This window comes from Pongo pygmaeus, chromosome 2 (genome assembly GCF_028885625.2).
Source record: "Pongo pygmaeus isolate AG05252 chromosome 2, NHGRI_mPonPyg2-v2.0_pri, whole genome shotgun sequence".
In the NCBI taxonomy this organism is placed as follows: Eukaryota; Metazoa; Chordata; class Mammalia; order Primates; family Hominidae; genus Pongo; species Pongo pygmaeus.
In genome coordinates, this window is record NC_085930.1 from 170,022,091 (window position 1) to 170,041,609 (window position 19,519).

The 19,519-nt window shown below is 40.4% G+C and overlaps 1 protein-coding gene across 2 annotated transcripts in view; it reads left to right on the forward strand.

Moving 5' to 3' along the window:
* The window catches only part of PPM1L (protein phosphatase, Mg2+/Mn2+ dependent 1L), a 325,983-nt gene that overhangs the window by 294,681 nt on the left and 11,783 nt on the right, over positions 1 to 19,519 (forward strand). For both annotated transcript variants that reach the window (XM_054482716.2, XM_063662383.1), the window contains exon 3: positions 17,817 to 17,978. In XM_054482716.2, coding sequence (XP_054338691.1) covers positions 17,817 to 17,978 — 162 coding nt within the window. The remainder of the gene's footprint in view (positions 1 to 17,816; positions 17,979 to 19,519) is intronic.

The window sequence follows — 19,519 nt, forward strand, 5'->3', positions numbered from 1 at the left end:
TCATATGGAACCAAAAAAGAACCCACATTGCCAAGACAATCCTAAGCCAAAAGAACAAAGCTGGAGGCATCATGCTACCTGACTTCAAACTATACTACAAGGCTATAGTAACCAAAACAGTATGGTACTGGTACCAAAACAGAGATATAGACCAATGGAACAGAACAGAGCCCTCAGAAATAATACCACACATCTACAACCATCTGATCTTTGACAAACTTGACAGAAACAAGAAATGGGGAAAGGATTCCCTATTTAATAAATGGTGTTGGGAAAACTGGCTAGCCATATGTAGAAAGCTGAAACTGGATCCCTTCCTTACACCTTATACAAAAATTAATTCAAGATGGATTAAAGACTTAAATGTTAGACCTAAAACCATAAAAACCCTAGAAGAAAACCTAGGCATTACCATTCAGGACATAGGCATGGGCAAGGACTTCATGACTAAAACACCAAATGCAATGGCAACAAAAGCCAAAATTGACAAATGGGATCTAATTAAAGTAAAGAGCTTCTGCGCAGCAAAAGAAACTACCATCAGAGTGAACAGGCAACCTACAAAATGGGAGAAAATGTTTGCAATCTACTCATCTCACAAAGGGCTAATATCCAGAATCTACAAAGAACTCAAACAAATTTACAAGAAAAAAACAACCCCATCACAAAGTGGGCAAAGGATATGAACAGACACTTCTCAAAAGAAGACATTTATGCAGCCAACAGACCCATGTAAAAAGGCTCATCATCACTGGCCATCAGAGAAATGCAAATCAAAACCACAATGAGATACCATCTCACACCAGTTAGAACAGCAATCATTAAAAAGTCAGGAAACAACAGGTGCTGGAGAGGATGTGGAGAAATAGGAATACTTTTACACTGTTGGTGGGACTGTAAACTAGTACAACCATTGTGGAAGGCAGTGTGGTGATTCCTCAAGGATCTAGAACTAGAAATACCATTTGACCCAGCCTTCCCATTACTGGGTATATACCCAAAGGATTATAAATCATGCTGCTATAAAGACACATGCACGCGTATGTTTATTGCAGCACTATTCACAATAGCAAAGACTTGGAACCAACCCAAATGTCCATCAATGATAGACTGGATTAAGAAAATGTGGCATATATACACCATGGAATACTATGCAGCCATAAAAAAGGATGAGTTCATGTCCTTTGTAGGGACATGGATGAAGCTGGAAACCGTCATTTTCAGCAAACTATTGCAAGGACAAAAAACCAAGCACTGCATGTTCTCACTCATAGGTGGGAATTGGACAATGAGAACACTTGGACACAGGAAGGGGAACATCACACACCAGGGACTGTTGTGGGGAGGGGGGAGGGGAGAGGGATAGCATTAGGAGATATACCTAATGTAAATGACAGGTTAATGGGTGCAGCACACCAACATGGCACATATATACATATGTAACACACCTGCATGTTGTGAACATGTACCCTAGAACTTAAAGTATAAAAAAAAAAAACAAAAAAACCATGGTGAGACATCATCTCTCCAAAACATACAAAAATTAGATGGACGTGGTAGCACATACCTCTAATCCCAGCTACCTGGGAAGCTGGGGTGGGAGGATCACTTGAGCTGAGGAGATCGAGGCTGCAATGATCCAGGATTGTGCCACTGCACTCTAGCCTGGGCAGCAAAGTGAGATCCTGTCTCAAAAAAAACCAAAACAAAACAAAAAAACTCTAAAACAAAAACAAAAAACTTTCTGAGTACCAACATGATGCTCAAAGGAAATGCTCATTCGAGCATTTTGGATTTTGGATTTTTGGATTTGGGATGCCCAACCTGCATACACTTTAAAGAATCCTTAAATAAAGTTATTTGCTGCTAAAACTAACTGCCTCCTTGCCACACTCCTAATAAGGTTCTACATCTTGCAGAAATTTTTAAAAGCCTGAATTAGGGTGTCAGACCTGGGTTCAAAATCTTGGTCTTCTACTCAAAAGCAATCTGATATTGTTGAGCTTCTTATTCCATATCTGTAGAATGGGGTAGGGGATGGTAATAATATTCCCATGTACCTTGCAGGATTTTTGTGAAACTGGGTAAGGTCAGGTATGTGTGAACAGCAAATGGAGTGTCTGGCCCATTGTAGCTGTTTAGTTAATAACATTTCCTGTTGTGACTTGACATCTGGTTTGAGATTCTGGCATCCTGTAACTCCTCCTCCTCACCAGCCCTGCCCTCCATCAGCCTGGTCCCCGGTACAATATGACACCTACTCAGTAATTGCCCATAGCAGAAACAGACTCACCAGCTGTTCTAGAGCTGGCTCTCCCTGGTCAAGGCTTCCCATGCAGTAAGTGTTTCATAATCAGCCTGTTCCTGCTGCCGTCTGCCACTTTTCCCCCGACCTTCCTGGCCATCCCTTGTCCCTTCCTGGGCAAAAGCATCTAACAATGTGGTGTGGTGGTGTCACCTGAGTGTGGTGTCAGCAAACCCAGAGCTTTCCAAGCCTCCCATGATGAGTCTACGACCTGGCATTCCCTGTTCCTTGTGATACTGTTTTTTCTTTCTCTGGAACTACATTGGCCAAAACGGAAAACAGGGAGTCAGTAAGGTTTATCAATATTTCACTTTCATAGCCGCAGTCTTAAGCTACTGAAATGACAGGTTGATCTAGTGAGGAAAATCAAACAACTATCAAAAAGTCCAGTCAAGTCATTGTAGACCATGACAAAAGACCCTCAGTAGGAAAGGAAAAAATGCCTAACACCAAGAAACATGAAAGTAAAAAGCACTGAATTTGGTAAAAGTGAAGTAATTTCTATAAATGAGTCATATTATATGTAGAAAATTAGGAAAATTTCAGAAAAGTTTTTTTAAAAATTCAAATCAACTTTAAAAGCTGATATCCTTTTTTCTTCTAATACCTTTTGCATATATTTGAATACACATTTCAAGTATTTAAATGAATGAAATTGGAATATTTATATATAGTTCTTTTCAAGTAAAAATACTAATGTAGTATTTATTTTTAAATTTTATGAGCAGTATTTTATTTTTTACTTAAAATATGAGACTTTCTCATGACAATATATATTCTTCAGAAACACTATAATTAATGTCCTTGTAATGCTTTCTTGTTTGGATAGTTAATAATGCATTTAGTCATACTATAGCTACTCATTTTGGCTGTCTTCATTGTTTTGCTACTTTAAGTAATTCTATGAGGTCAATCCTTGTATATAAAGCTCTGTTCAAATCTCTGATTATTTCCTTAGGATAAAATCCAAGAATTGGCATTATTAGGTCAAAGAGCATAAACAAGTATTTTTTCTATTCTTTGTTTTGAAAGTGAATTACAAAGAAATCCTCTCTTAAAAGTTGCTCCTTTCATTTGGTTTTATTCTACAGATTGCTTCTTTACCTCCTTCTTTGTGTCAGAACCATATTAAACTATGTGAATTCCTCTCTGTTGCATCTTTAAGAGAGAGTTGAGGTCTCACTTCCTCCCAGCTATCCTCTCCACACCACCCGCCATCTCCTCGGACTGAGACAAGTTCCCCTCTCTGCTATCACCCACACCCATACATCCAGGCTCTCATAGTACTGTCATAGCATTTATCATGCTGAATTCTAAGTGTGTGTTTGGTTTTATTTTGGCATTAGACAGTAAGTGCCTTGGGGGTAAGGAGTATATTTTATTCATCTTTATTTCTCCAGAAAACACTTAGTACTTTGTACATAGTAGGCACTGAATGAGGGAACAAGGAACACAGAACCATTTAGTCACTACACACACACACACACACACACACACACACACACACCATCCTGTCCTATATTATTAAATACAGGAGATAGAAGTGTGAGGGAGAAAGAGGGTCATTTTCATTCAGTAATATGCTTGTATTTTCTCAGATATAGATGTATGGATGAGATATCACTTTTTGATATGTGTCCAGATAGGCCAGATACAATTAATATCAGGATTTTATCAGGTCATTGGGACCACAGCCTTCCTGGAAGCATAGCTTTAGAGTCAGTTTTATAGTCTGCTGAGCCCAAAACAAGCTAGATAATTAATAATATTATTGGATCAAAATGGCCCAAAATCTGATTAGGGGTTATTTATCCTACATATACATGACAGCATAGTCTTTATTTTGTCCCTTTGAGTGAGTTTATAAGTGACTGTGTTCTGTTTGGATGGAAAATATCATCTGGAAATAATTTATGAGTAACTGCAGAACCTGCCAATGGCATGCTTTACAAGGGCTTATTTCATTCACTTCCAGGTATATTCCATAATTTCCTGATTTTCTCAGGTTCTTTTGTGTAAATACCAAATTAAGCTTATGTTTTTATCCCCCTTTTCCCCAGGGGCGATCTAAGTGTCAGGATGGTGTTATTGACCTGGCATCTGCGGGGGTGACCCAGAGTTTCCATGACCTGTGGTTGGAAGGCCCACTCATTGGGGTGCTGAAGCTCCTGAGAGTTACTGTTCTCACTCAGTGGGAGGCCAGTGGTTCTCAGCAGTTTTCTCTGCTTCACACCAGACTGTCCAGTTAGCTTCTCATTCAGCCATTGTCTGTCCATACTGGAGCAAAGGTTTATGATTTATTAGGCTATTCCCAGGAAAGGAAGTTTTATGTCTTCTGTGCTTTGAGCTCCACATAATTCTTGGAGATCCTCACATCAAAGACTCCCTCTTGTTTTCCTCTTTGTCTCCCTTGCATCTTCCTCTACTCACACCCCTGCTGTCTGGCCAGCCTTACTCATCAGGGAGAGCAGGAAGAAAGGATTCATGGGCAGGAAAACTCACTGTTTGCTCCATCTTCATAGGCCTCGGGTGTGGTCCAAAACCTTGGCTGATAGACTTGTAAAAAGACCTTTATCTTGAGAATATTGTCGCTTTGTGAATTTCCACAGTCTCCTTGAAATTCAAAAGCTGAGCATAACTATTTCTTTTTCTTTGCATTTCAGCCATAGCAATCCTAATAGTCCCTAGGACAATGAGTGTCTCAGGCTGAATGGAAGAGGGTCATATACATGCAAGGGGATGGGAATTTAATATCTCTAAATATCATCCTACCAACACATGTATATGTAAATAGATTTATAATTATATGGTCATTTATATAAGGATAACCTAATAATATCAAAGGACAGGTTCATTTTAAATTAAAACTATAGGGAAGAGGGTTGATTCTACACCAAGAACAAAGAGGTTAAAGAAAGTGTAATTCTCTTTTAAGTACCGGATGCTTCAGACTGTGCCTCTCATTTTCAGCCTTCTTCTCCCCTTTTCCTGTCTCTGCCTTTCTCCTCTCTGCCTTTTATTGAAAGGCAAATGCCCCTTGTAATAAGGCTCAATTTCAGAAGTTCCTGTTATACCCCACTCCCATAGCATTCATAAAAAAAGCAAAGACCGTACTTATAATTTGCTGGGAATCCTAAAAGAGAAGTGAGACAACTCACTGAAGAATCCTCAAATAACACGAAGACGTGAAAAAATATAGCTGGTGCTTCTCTGGCTTATGTAGGAAGAATCAAAGCAACCATGAAATTAATTTTATTTACCATTAAAAGATACTGGACTTAGAATTCAGGTTGTGATTATGTAATTATAAATTAATTTCAGTAGTATTGTATAATCTGAACGAAATGCCAGCAATAGTTATGAGAAGTATGTTAATGAGTATCACAAAAGCTTGTCTGCTTGAATGTACCTCAAAATAGTCATTCCCAGAGAGTATATATGAAGGCTCCTACAGCAAGTGGACCTGCTGTGGTTTCCTAAGACTCTCCAATGCATGTGATCAGTTTACTAGGAAGCAGCTCTCTTTAATATGTTCATACTTAACAGAAAAGGAAGGACCAGAAGGTTGCTCATAGGCTGCACCCAAGTGTGAAATAAACATTATTATTACAGCAGTTGAAATGTGAAGTTGAAGAACATTTTAATTTCAAAATAGTATTCATGAGAATCAGATGACACATCTATACTTTAACTCTGGTGAAGTGTGAAAATTAAATGAATACTCCATCAGATTCTGAAAGCTTGAATTATGACCCCCACCTCCCTCACTAAAGAGATTGTTTTTCATATTTAGGGTGGCATACCTCATTTGTGGAAAATGAGGTACTTTCTGGCACTCATACCCTGTTTCTCAATTTATTGTAGCCATCTTATTAATCACTGTGTTTGCTGGGGAAGAGCCGAAGTATACCTAAATCTAGAATTAAACTATATAGCACTAGGGTTTAAAATAATAGAATTTGTCATCAAGTTGACTGCCTCATATTCAGCCAGTGTCAAACTCAATAGTTGATATGTTTGCTTATGCAAAAATATCAGAGAGGAAAATAAAATTTTAATTTGTAATGGATCTGTTTCTCATAAAATGTCATTCCTGCCGCTCTGCTCTTTAGCATGTGATGAGGGGAAGCTGAGGCAGCTTCTATTGTAAAGGAAGACCCAAGGAGGTGCCATTTTAGGGGACCTTCAGTCTCCACCCAGTCCGGGGGATTCACGTGAGCCTCCCTGCATACATGGGTGTGTCCTATCACTGCTTCTGCTTGGAAGCCCACAGAGATGGTTTGCTATCCTAGTACCTCAGGTCTTGATGGAAGAAGGCCTTGGTGTGTTCTTAATTATATCCTTTGCCTCAGATGTTTTGTTGTCAGTGTTTCACTCTTCCTGGTCAGGTTTTAGGGCTGCTACCAGTCTCTCCATGAAATAGAAACCCCCTAATGTGCTGTTCTGCTGAACTCTCTCATTGACTGACCTTGTACTATGATGTCTTTCTTCCTGGGGTCAGTGGGTACGGGATAAAGCCTCCAAGCAGGGTTGCCCATATGGTTGTGTATGTTTGGATTACCCCACAGCTCTGGGAGGCACCATTCACACTGTGGTCATTGTTGATTTAAATATGTATTATGGTCATTTTATGGAGATGGTGGTAAAGGGTCTTGATGAAGACATACCCTTTTCTGGTTTGCACAAAAACAAACACAAGGTAGCAATGGCCTGCCTTGATGTTGAAAGCAACACTCTGGCAACAGGCTAGGTGGTTTCTACCCCTTACTAGCTGTGTGACCTTGGGCTAGTCACATAATCTCAGTTTTATCATCTGTAAGATGGGAATAATAATAGTACCTCATAGGCTATTAGGATTAAAGAAATTACATATGCCAAGGACTAAGTACAGAGCCTGACACATGGTGAATACTCAGTATATGGCAGCTGTCACAATTTGGCCCATTTGTGTCCTTCCATATAGATAGATCATTTTCCAATTTCCAACTACTTTCTACCAGTCCTCTCTTAACATAAAATGACTTTCAAGCCCATTAATATAAGACTTATTACAGTGGGCCTATGGATTTGTGATTTGAATCATAATTAGTATTAATTTAATAGCCTCTTCACAGAGTTAGACTAATGTGTCAGGTGACACAGTGTCTTAGCCCAGCCACACACATCAATATGACTCTGATGATGGCCTGCCTCTCAGTGAAGTCAGAGCAGGGGGTACAAGGACTCAGGCAATAGACAAGAGAGAAAAGAAAGAAAGAAAGATTAAAGCTTACTGTTTGTAGTGTTTTCCACACAAGGTGTCATCCCTGACAAGTCTGTCTATGCCATGGCATTGATTATTAGAAGAAAGACTCGTAAAAAGTTCTAGGCAGGTCAGATTTTGGCAGACTTAAAGATTATGCAGACAAGAGTAGGGGTCGGGGAGTCTTATCTGAGAGCTGCCGGGTACTTTATCTGTGTTTCAGGACAGGGCTGACCACAGTGTTGGCTGTGGAAGGTGGGGGCTGGAAACCTCTGCTGACAGTGATCTTATCTTTCCCAAGTGATACTTTCATTAATGACGGCCTTCACCTGCTCTTTTTCCAGTATGTTGCACTCCAATATAATTTCTGTCCGTTATCAGGCCTTGATGTCATCTAGGCCCTGAAAATGTGTTATTGAACTAACATTCATTGTCAAACCTTTACGAGATAAACCTATTTTATTTCTCCTCATCCTATAAATGTGTTGATTCTCCCGTGCTGTGTATAATGAATGGCCCTTTGACTGTTGTAACACCTTCACTGAAATCCTTGAAGTGTATGTGTGCCTATCTCTCTGTGTCTCGCCCCCTTTCTCCTCCTCCCCTTCCTTTCCCCTTGCCACCCCTTCCTTCTCCTCCCCAATCTCTCTTTCCTAAAGAACAAAAATGGCAATTTCCCTTATTCTCATAGAAAAGACTTTATGTCACAGAAGGGAGCTGCTATTAGCATAAGCAGTCTGGCATTGTGTGGGTGAGTGTCCATGTGCATTATCAAGCAAGGCTTATAAACCATGTTAATTCCACACAACTTTCTCGACTCCATCCGGCTTCCTATCCTTACCCCAACAACATAAAAAGTGACATCACTCACTTAAGAAAATGTTACAGTAAGGTGGATTTTCATAAAATAAGGATTCTCCGGACTCCAATTTTTAAATCATACCTGTGTGCCTACAGAAAGGTTGGAGGGGGGCAAGGGAGTGAGGATCTTAATTGGCACCCAAGGCAGAATGTTTCCTCTGAGGAGAAGGATTGGGTGGCACTACTTAAGAGATGCAGCAAGGCAGTGCAGGGAGAGCCTAAAAGCAGCTGAGGCTCTCATGTCAGCCAGACACTGATGGATAGTCATTGATATTTGAATCTGAATCTGAATGTGTACTATCAAAAGGGCTGCTGTCATCATTGTCACCACTATTCCTCTGAGTCCTTTTCCATCTCTACCATCTTACTCTCTGTAACAGGATTGTAAGTTCTATATTTTGTTTTGTATCTTGTGTACTTTGCTTGATGCAGTAAATATGTTCCTGAAACATTGTGAATAAGTAAAACTTCACTTTACTGCAACATTTAAATAACATTAAATTCATCTGAATACAGAAAAATATAAAGAAGAAAACAAAAAGGTCTAAAATCCTATCACCAAGATAGCCCTGTTAATATTTGTTAAAAGTAAGAGTATGTGTGTGGACATGGTTAGAGTGTCTATATTTGCATAGTATAAGGGGTAAATTATACAAGTAGTACAATTAATAGGTATAAATTGAAAAGCACCCACATTTCTTTCGCTCCCACCCCAATCCTTAGCCCCTCCCTCAGCATTATGTCTGTGCAGTGTACAAAGCACTCTTATAAGAATACAGCAATGGGCTGGGCACGGTGGCTTACGCCTGCAATCCCAGTACTTTAGGAGGCCAAGGTGGGCAGATCACCTGTGGTCAGGAGTTTGAGACCAACCTGGACAATATGGTGAAACCCCGTCTCTACTAAAAATACAAAAATTAGCTGGGCATGGTGGCACACGCCTGTAATCCCAGCTACTTGGGAGGCTGAGGCAGGAGAATCACTTGAACCTAGGAGGTGGGGGTTGCAGTGAGCCAAGATGGCGCCACTGCACTTCAGCCCGGGCAACAAGAGTGAAACTTCATCTCAAAAAAATACAAAAGAATACAGCAATGAATAAGGCATCTCCCTGGCCCTAAAAGGGAGTTTCAGCCTAATGGGTCAAAGAATCATAAATAAGGCATCTAAATAGCATGATATGTGATGTACAGTAAGTTGGCAGCTGGGCAGCCACAAGATGTGATGCCAACATTACCCTCAGCTGCTACAGGTCTCTGTTGTCATCCCTTCCCTCCTCCACCTCACCTAACTAGCCACATGACCTTAAAGAAATACCTGAGCTGTCTTTACCCATTTTATGCATTTATAAGGTAGATGTGATAATTCCTCGCTGCCTGATCTGATGAGCTTTGAGAATCGAGTGCCAGAATGGGTAAGAAAACACTTCACGGCTCATAAAACAGACCAGAAGTGTAAGGTTTCATTGTTATCTTTATTGTTATACAAAGGGGTACTATGAAGAATCATAGTAATCTTGGGCGTTAATTTAATAGAAAGCCCGGGAGCACAGGGTCACCAACAGCCCAGATTTGACCAACAGCTGCCTTTCACTTGGCTTGTACTGCTTTTTAAAATAAAAGTTGCCAACATTTAAAAATCAGGAGAGTTCATACAAAAACGACTTCCCTTGAAAAATCGGAGGAAACATTCACAGTGGACCTGCATTCCTACACGGCAGCCATTTTCGTTGCTGAGGACCTGCTTTCCCCTGAGCACGTGTTCTCCCGTTTGTCACAAGCCCCCCACTCCCTTTTGTAGCCCCAATACTGAAACCTGATGTCAGCTTCACTTGTCATCATGCTTGCCCTTCCTTAGAGCCAAAAAATGTTTCAGAACCCAGGTTCCCATCAAAAGTAGCAGGGTAAATAGCTACTCCAAGAAGGCCAAGATTTTTCTTATACCTGACCTGAAAGCACTGGAGTTTGCAATTGCAATTTAAGATCTGCAGAATATTCAAGCTGAAAGGGGCCTGGAGGTTAACTAACCCAAACCTCTTGTTTTTGAGTTCCAGAGAGGTTAAGTATATAATATAAATAAAATGTTTAGCATTATAATAAAATACTTTAGTAGGGTCCATCATTTTCTTTCCTTTTTTTTTTTTTTTTTTTTTTTTGATGCAGAGTCTCACTCTGTCAGCCAGGCTGGAGTGCAGTGGCACGATCTTGGCTCACTGCAACCTCTGTCTCGCGGGCTCAAGCAATTCTCCTGCCTCAGCCTCCCGAGTAACTGGGATTACAGGCATGTGCCACTACACCTGGCTAATTTTTGTATTTTTAGTAGAGACGGGGTTTCACCATGTTGGCTAGGCTGGTCTCGAACTCCTAACCTCAGGTAATCCGCCTGCCTCCGCCTCCCAAAGTGCTGGGATTACAGGCATGAGCCACCATACCCAGCCCATCATTTTCATTATTACTAAAGTAACAATTTTGGATTTTGGATTCCCAGGTTTTTTAGTTATTTACTCATTCAGTACATATGCATTGAGCAATGTAATCAGGGATAAGACACTTGGGGTTTCATGGAAAAGAAACTATTTTTATCATAGTGCTTTGTACACTACACAAACTCATAATGCTGGGGGAGGGGCTGAGGATTGGGGTGGGCATGAAGGATAAGATACTTGAGGTTTCTGAGTCCTGTTTTCCTCATCTGCTTAGAGGGAGCATACCTGCCCTCCCCACTCTGAATGTTTGAAAATCAATTGCAAGTATGTTTGTGAGCCACTTAGTAGAGTTTATAGTACTGAACAAATCATTATTACAACTTTGTTATGAATTTAACTGAGAAAGTTTTAAAAGTATTTATAACTAGGAATCTAAAAGATGTCTGAGATACCCCAAGTTGCATAACCCTCATTAGGATTTACAGTTTTCTCAAGCTCTACTTGTCAAATGAATTAATTGTCTAATATTATCCAACCAAAATATTTAGTTAAGTTTAGAATAACTTTTTTGTGTACTGTTACTTTGTCTGCATTCCAGAAATTAAATCAGAGGGGAGAATGTTGGTTTACAGGAATAGACTGATACATAATTTGCACTTGTGTGTCTTCCCTAAGGAAAACAATAATTATTAGGCCAACACAAAAACATGCCCATTTTGCTGAAGTACATATTGAGTTCAGAAGCGGACACAGATTGTCGTCATAATGACTACTGTAATGTACCTTTATTGCTTCACAAGGTGCCATGGCTTATGGTGTGGTGAGGATGGAAGCCCTACCCATATGTTATTTGCACTGGACCAGAATCCTGGATGGAGGAAAGAACTTTGGACATACCTGGGCCAGAAGTTCTCTCCACCTACCAGGAGTGAGCATGTGAGCATGAGCTATACATGTACAGGAGGGTCATCGTGTTTTCATCAGGGTGTAAAGTGTATTTTGCTACATCTGATAGCTCCTTTTATGGCAATAGTGGACAATGGTGTTGTCCACTGTGTACTGAACTGGGCTGACCTATCAGAGCAAGACTTTAGGAGCTTAGCATTATGTCAGATCAGGACATTATGTGTGAATGCTTATTCACTCATCTATTAATTTGCTTATTTAGCCAATGTTGGGTGCTTTTGATATTCTAGACATCAGCATTATAGTGGGAAAATCCAAAACTTCTGATACGGTTTGGATCTGTGTCCCTGCCCAAATCTCATGTCAGATTGTAATCCCCATTGTTGGAGGTGGAGCCTGGTGGGAGGCAACTGGATCATGAGGGCGGTTTCTCATGAATGATTTATCACTGTCCTTCTTGGTGCTGTTCTTGTGATAGTGAGTTCTTGTGAGATCTGGTTGTTTAAAAGTGTATTGCACCTCCCCCCACCCACTTCCTCCTGCTCCAGCTATGTGAAGTGCCTCATGCCTCCTTTGCCTCCTGCCATGATTGGAAATTTCTTGAGGCCTCCCCAGAAGCAGAAGCCACTATGCTTCCAGTATAGCCTCCAGAATCATGAGCCAATTAAACCTCTTTTCTGTATAAATTACGCAGTCTCAGGTATTTCTTTATAGCAGTGTAAGAATGGACTAATATATCTTGTGAAGTTTATATTCTAAAGGGAAAGACTGACACTAAATAAATAAATAGTCTAAATAAATAAGCAAGATATCTACATAATTGTGTGTTGTAAGGGCAATAAACAAAATAAAGAGGAAATACAATCCCTGTCAGAAAAGGCCTCTTTGAAGATGTCACATTTGAGCTACAACATCTTCATATGGGTCAGTCAACCAATGTCAAGGACAGGAGAACATGCCAGGCAGAGAGAACAGTGAGTACAAAAGCCCAAAGATGACAAAAAGGTTGGCATGTATGGGCAACAGGAGGGAGGCCTTGAGCAAAGAAGGGAGTGGTGTGACATGATATTAGACAAATTAGCTAGGAGCCAGGTCGTGCAGGACTTGCCACCATTGTTTCTCACCTGGACTACTGAAATAGCCCAGGGGCTAAAATGACAGTGGTTGGGACTGGAGTCAATGCCGTGAGAACAAGAGAACTGGAAGGGTTTAAGAGATATTTTAGAGGTAAGAGTAACACAACTTAATGATGGACTGAATGTCAGGAAAGAGGAAAAGAGAAAAATTAAGGATGATTCTTAGGTTCTGGCTTGAGCAATGGAGTGGATTATGGTGCCATTTTCTGAGGCTTAAAAGTCAAATAACTTGCCAAACCTTACTTAGCTAGGACATTGAAGTCTAGTCTATGTGAATACACTTTTTTTTTTTTTTAGATTTTTGGGTTTTTTTTAAACCTGTGAGATAAGGTTATTAGGTTAAATTTCCAAGATCTCTTTCAGATTTGCAATTAAGTTCTCATCTAGATTAAATTGTTAATATAGAAATATCCTAAGGTTCAGAATTAAGTAACATGGTCAGGCCCTGGTATTTTTGATAAATATAGTGCTATGATGGAATAAAGATTTTATCTCAGAACTAATAGCCAGAATCTTGCAAGTGTTTTGTCTCAAGCATAAAAAGAAAATGATGTTTTCATTTTCTCTTGGGCATAATGTCTTTTCTGTAGTTTCCCAGCAACAAGCACTTTGTTCTGTCAAGTAAGATTAGACTGTAAGCTATCTGTTATAATCCTGAGCTAAAACTGCAAAGCCCAAACAGTAAGTTTTTTTTGGTGTCCTGGTTTGTTTCAGATCATTCTTAAGCCTCCCACCCCAGTGCTTAGCATTGCTTTGCACATATTATTTCTCCAGAACCACACAAACCTCACCCAGGATAGGGGCAGGTTTCCTCTGTAGAGAGAGGAATGGAGACATTTCAGTAATTTAGAATACCACCTATAACTCATAACCCTGCCATCTGGGGCTCACCCATTTTGGCCAGGTCTAAGATTCTGTTGCTAACATAGGCAGGATAGTCCTGAAAACTTCACCATGAGATAGATCTTAATTTACCCATAGAAACAGTGGGATTTGTTTGTGACAAAGGCGGGTCATCAATCTTAAGTATGTTCAATAGCATGTGAGTACAGTTGGCCCTTCATGTCCATGGGTTGTACATTTGTGGATTCAACCAACCACAGATCAAAAATATTTTTAAAGCAATAAAAAACAATATAACAATCATACAAATTAAAAAATATAACAACTATTTACGTAGCATTTACATTGTAGATTATAAGTAATCTAGAGATGACTTAAAGTATACAAGAGGATGTACATAGGTTATATGCAAATACTAAGCCATTTTATATAAGGGACTTGGCCATCCATGGATTTTGCTATCTATAGGGGGTGCTAGAACCAATCCCCAGCAGATCCCAAGGGACAACTGTGTAGCTAAACAGCCACACTCTAAATCTCTCATCAAATTCAGATATTACAGGGAACAACAACAAAAAATTCAACTCAAAAAGTCTCAAACAAGAAAGGCATTTATTGTCTCATTGAACAAGGACAGGGCAGTTATAGGCTGGCTCAGCAGTTCCCTGATATTCTCCAGGACTCAGGCTCTACTGTTTACCTCTGTGCTCTACCATCCTGCACTTGTTGCCATGACCCTAAGGGATATCCCTTCATAACTGCAAGATGGCTGCCACACTTCTGGGAAACACATAGGCTAGCATTGGGCCAAATAAACAATCATTGTCTGTTCTGTGTCTCTTTTAGTGGGGGAAAAAAAAAAAAGCATTTCTCAGAAGCCCCCAGCAGACTTTTTTGAGTCCTTGTCCATGGAATGCCCAGTTTCTCCCATCTAGATATAAAGGTATTATCCTAAACTACTCTCCTCATCCTTTATTCTCCTCAATTTCTATAAGTGACCCATTCTGGTTTTTAAAAACCTGTCACAGGAGCTGGGCACAGTGGCTTACACCTGTAATCCCAGCACTTTAGAAGGCCAGCAGGAGGATCACTTGAGGCCAGGAGTTCAAAACCAGTCTAGGCAATATAGTGAGAACCCATCTCTACAAAATAAAAAATAAGAACCTATCACCTATCCTCTATCCCTATATTTACTACATTAATTCAGATCCTCATTAACTCCACCTGTTCTCACTACTCCCAATTTATCTATCTTCTGCATTGCCCCTGGAATCATCTTTTAAAATATGAATCTCATTGTGTCACTATCCTGCTTAAAACCCTTCAGTGATTCTTAATCAAATATGGGACTAAATTTTATTTTATTTTTGTAGCTGCAAGAATGCCTCCTTCTCCCTTTTTTAAAAAGAAATCTTGCATGGCAGCTGACTTGTTAGCTGTTAACACGTGGAAGCAGAGCTGTCCTAATTGAAATGCGGCTGGGGAAGGGGCCTTTAACTCAGTCAGCTGGATTCCTCCCCTTCCCTCTCATGGAGGCCCTAAAGCCTTTCCTTGGATCCCCTGGAGTACAGGCAAATGGAAACGCCTACTAGGCAGTTGGTGTAGACTTCAGGAGTGTCAACCAGCCTAACTGCATAGACTTAGAAAGTGTGGAAGCCAAGGTCAGCGACATGCTCACCCAGAAAGTGCGGAGTGAGAAGAGAAAAGAGTCCTATAGAGAGAGGACTCCAAGAGTGATGCTGAAGTAATGCCTATAAGCCATGTAATATCCCATGAAGCAATCTTTCTATTTTACCTTTCAAACTCTAAGACTGTGCCTTATAGGAGAATTTATGCTATGATTGTGTAGGACAATTTAATTAAATCAGATGTTTGAGGACAAAGTGAGGATATGTTGAATACCAAAATTTCAGTTTCCAATATAAAAAAAATCAAAAACTGGGAACAACAATTTCTAATAATTTTCATTCTTATAGCTTTTTAAAAGTTGTTTTGATAATCCATGAAATTAGTCTTTTTTTTTCCCCAAGGCCTTTTGTATTAGAAATCCTGTGTTAACCAACATTTCATGTGTTTCCATATCTGATCAAGGCATTTTTGTTAAATAAGCTTAAGAATGGAATTTCAAGCAGAACTATAATAACCGATTATATTATGATAGTTATTTTAATTATTCTCTCTGCTCTTGATATCAACCTGTATTTATTCTTTATGTCTAATTAAGAATTCAGTGTTGTTGGTTTTTTTTTCTGTTGGTGGGAGTCTAAATTAGTTCAACCATTGTGGGAGATAGTGTGGCAATTCCTCAAGGATCTAGAACCAGAAATACCATTTGACTCAGCAATCCCATTACTGGGTATATACCCAAAGGATTATAAACCATTCTACTATGAAGACACATACATACATATGTTTATTGCAGCACTATTCACAATAGCAAAGACTTGGAACCAATCCAAATGTCCATCAATGATAGACTGGATAAAGAAAATTGGGCACATATACACCACGGAATACTATGCAGCCATAAAAAAGGATGAATTCATGTCCTTTGCAGGGACATGGATGAAGCTGGAAGCCATCATTTTCAGCAAACTTACACTGGAACAGAAAACCAAACACCACATGTTCTCACTGATAAGTGGGAGTTGAACAATGAGAACATATGGGCACAGGGAGGGGAACATCACACACCAGGGTCTGTCAGGGGGTGTGGCGCAAGGGGAGGGAGAGCATTAGGACAAATACCTAATGAATGTAGGGCTTAAAACCTAGATGACAGGTTGATGGGTACAGCAAACCACCATGGCACATGTATACCTATGTAACAAGCCTGCACATTCTGCACATGTGTCCCAGAACTTAAAGTAAAATTAAAAAAAAAAAAAAAGAATTCAGTGTTTTTTTTCAAGCCAGCACCATGGCATGCACCTGTAGTCCCAGCTACTCCAGAGGCTGAGGTGGGGGAATTGCTTGAGCCGAGGAATTTGAGGTTTCAGTGAGCTATGATCACACCACTGCTCCCTAGCCTAGACGACAGAGCAAGACCCCATCTCTTAAAAAAAAAATAAGAAATCGGTGTTTTTTGTTGTTCCATGAAAACTAAAGAGCCATTTAGACACAGTTGACATTCTTGTTATAGAATATGACCTTAATGAGGAAGGAAACGTTAATGAAGACTAATTAGTGCATAATTTTAACAAGTAAGGGAGATATGTTTGAGGCAAGAGCTGAATGGGTTGTGCATTTCAGCAGGTATTTGCATATTGAGTGACACTGTCAAAAAGGAAGAAGTGAACAGAAAGGAGCTGGACAGGGCAGGCTCCAACTAGACCAGACCGTTCAACTCTGTTTGCTTTTATCCATTCCCATTTCAAAAAGGATTTGAGCAGAGCTTATCCTTTGTGTCTTGTGTGGGCTTCAGGCAAGCACATCTTCAATCTTGCTTTCTTCTGACTCGGACCACCCTCTCCCTAGGCCTCAGTTCTGTCATCACCAGAGTTTTTTCTGCTTCTGTCTTTACGGTCTGCCTCCATCACACGCTGGAGCTGACCTGTTTCCGGCCACCAGTCTTTGCTGTCACACTTTGAATAGGCAAGCTCAACCTGTCCTGACATCAGCAGCTTCCTCATGCTCCACAGGATTCAGCTGTTGGCATTTCTAGGCCCTCCTAGAAATGAGGAGCCCACCACACATCCCCCCCAATCCTTCCCACTTCCAACTGGGACTTCACAGAAACTCAGCACCAAGCAGAAGTCTAAAGTGTGTTATCAGTCGACTGAACCTTCAAACTGATTTTGTTTCTCTCCTAATCCTTTTAAATCTGATATGTGTTTAAGAGTAGCAGAGACAAAGTGATTTAGGAAAATTATAATGTTATCCTAGCCTATTTTAGTGACACTCTAACATGGTTAAGAAAATTGACTGTCAGATTTGATCACTGTTGTCGAAGTGAACAGCCATCATTCTCAGAGTGGCTGGAGTCAAATTCTCACCCAGCAGAAGCAATTTTAATGACTGAAGAATCCAGTTACCACAAGAAGCAATGGAACCTGAATGCACTGCTGACCTCCCGCATTCTCTCCCTCTTCTATTTTTCAGGCACAACGTGTTTGATTGCTCTGTTATCAGATAAAGACCTCACTGTGGCCAATGTGGGTGACTCGCGCGGGGTCCTGTGTGACAAAGATGGGAACGCTATTCCTTTGTCTCATGATCACAAGCCTTACCAGTTGAAGGAAAGAAAGAGGATAAAGAGAGCAGGTGAGCTTGTGAACACCTCCAAGAAATGTCAGCTGTCTTGCTGGTGACCAAGGCGGCTTGCTTGGAGAGCTCCTGGATAAAATGTTCAGTTACCCGGTATTAGAGAGGCTGCTACTGAGGTGACTGAGATTGACTTTGTAACATTGCCTATCAAATAAATGGCCACTAAATCTGTCTTCCTTCATAGCCAAAGATTCCAAAAGAACTAAAAAGTCCATTTCCAGTTTAAAGGCTAATAAGATCTTTGGGCCCCAGGTTCTCACTTTTCTCTAGCCTGTTGATATATGCTGCTTCCCTCGGAGCCACACCAAACTACTAATCATTCCTAAAAAAGACCTTGTTTCTGATACCTCTGTGCCTTTGCAAGTGCTGTTCTGGGTCACGATTACTTGTCCCGTAAGACTCAGTTTAAGGTGTTCTTTTGGAAGCTTTCCATGTCACACACTGTGGCAAGGGCCTTCCCATTCTGGGGTGGATGCCCCTCTGCCTTTCCCCAGCATCCTATGTGGACGTCTTGGGTCACCTTTTACAATACATGGACATACCTGGCTCTCCTATCTGCCTTGCCTTCCTGTCACCTCTTTGAAGGCAGGAACTTGGTTTTGTTCATCTCTATGCCTTGAGCATTTGGCTTAGTGCCTGGTATAAGTAAATATTTCAGAGCAAGGTTGGGGGTAGAGGGGTCCCTTATTCATTCATTCATTGGTTTATTCAATATTTTAGGAGCTGGGGATAAAACAAAACCCCATTCCCAAGCTTTCATGAAACTTACATTCTGAAATTGGCATGGGGGTGAGGAATGGAGTAAATAGACATTAACAAAAAAAAAATAGTAAAAGTAAGTCATTCATATAGTATATTAGAAGTTGATAACTGCTATGGAAAGACATGAAGCAGGTAAGGGGAGTGTCAGAGAGTTGCAGTTTTAAGTAGTGTGGCCTGTGTGGGCCTTGCTAGAGTGACGTTTGGACAAAGACTCAGAGGATAATTATCAGTTGATTATTACATTTTCATAATTCGACTTCAGAGAATACCTTTATACCTATGGAAGGGAAGAATTCTGTAACTTTTCAGACTGAGAGCTGCAGGATGTATGCTCTTCGTGATGTGCCAGGCAGCAGGCCAGCTGTCAGAGGGGAGCAAGCGGGGTGTTCATGTACACTAGTATCTGACCAGGATGGGCCCCTGCTGTCTGGGTTAATCTGCACATTGACTCTCGATCTCTACAGGTCAGCTTCTGCCCAGTGAATGAATTGAATGAACCTAATCAACATTTTAGTTTTCACAGTAGGGAACCATACTGTTAAGTCAAAATGTGTTGAATTTTATTACAACCTCCTGCTTCAGTGACTGCTTGAGTTGCAAAATAGTTTTTAATGAAAGCACTGGTCAGGTTTTCGGTTGATGGGATGAAACGAATGATATTTTAGGAGCATCTATCAAGCTTTGATGACCTCCAGGCAGTAGAAGCAAAGTTCTCTGGCTTCCTACTTGTAAAACACCATCTGCCTGTAGGAGTCCGCTGTGAAATTAAGATAGTT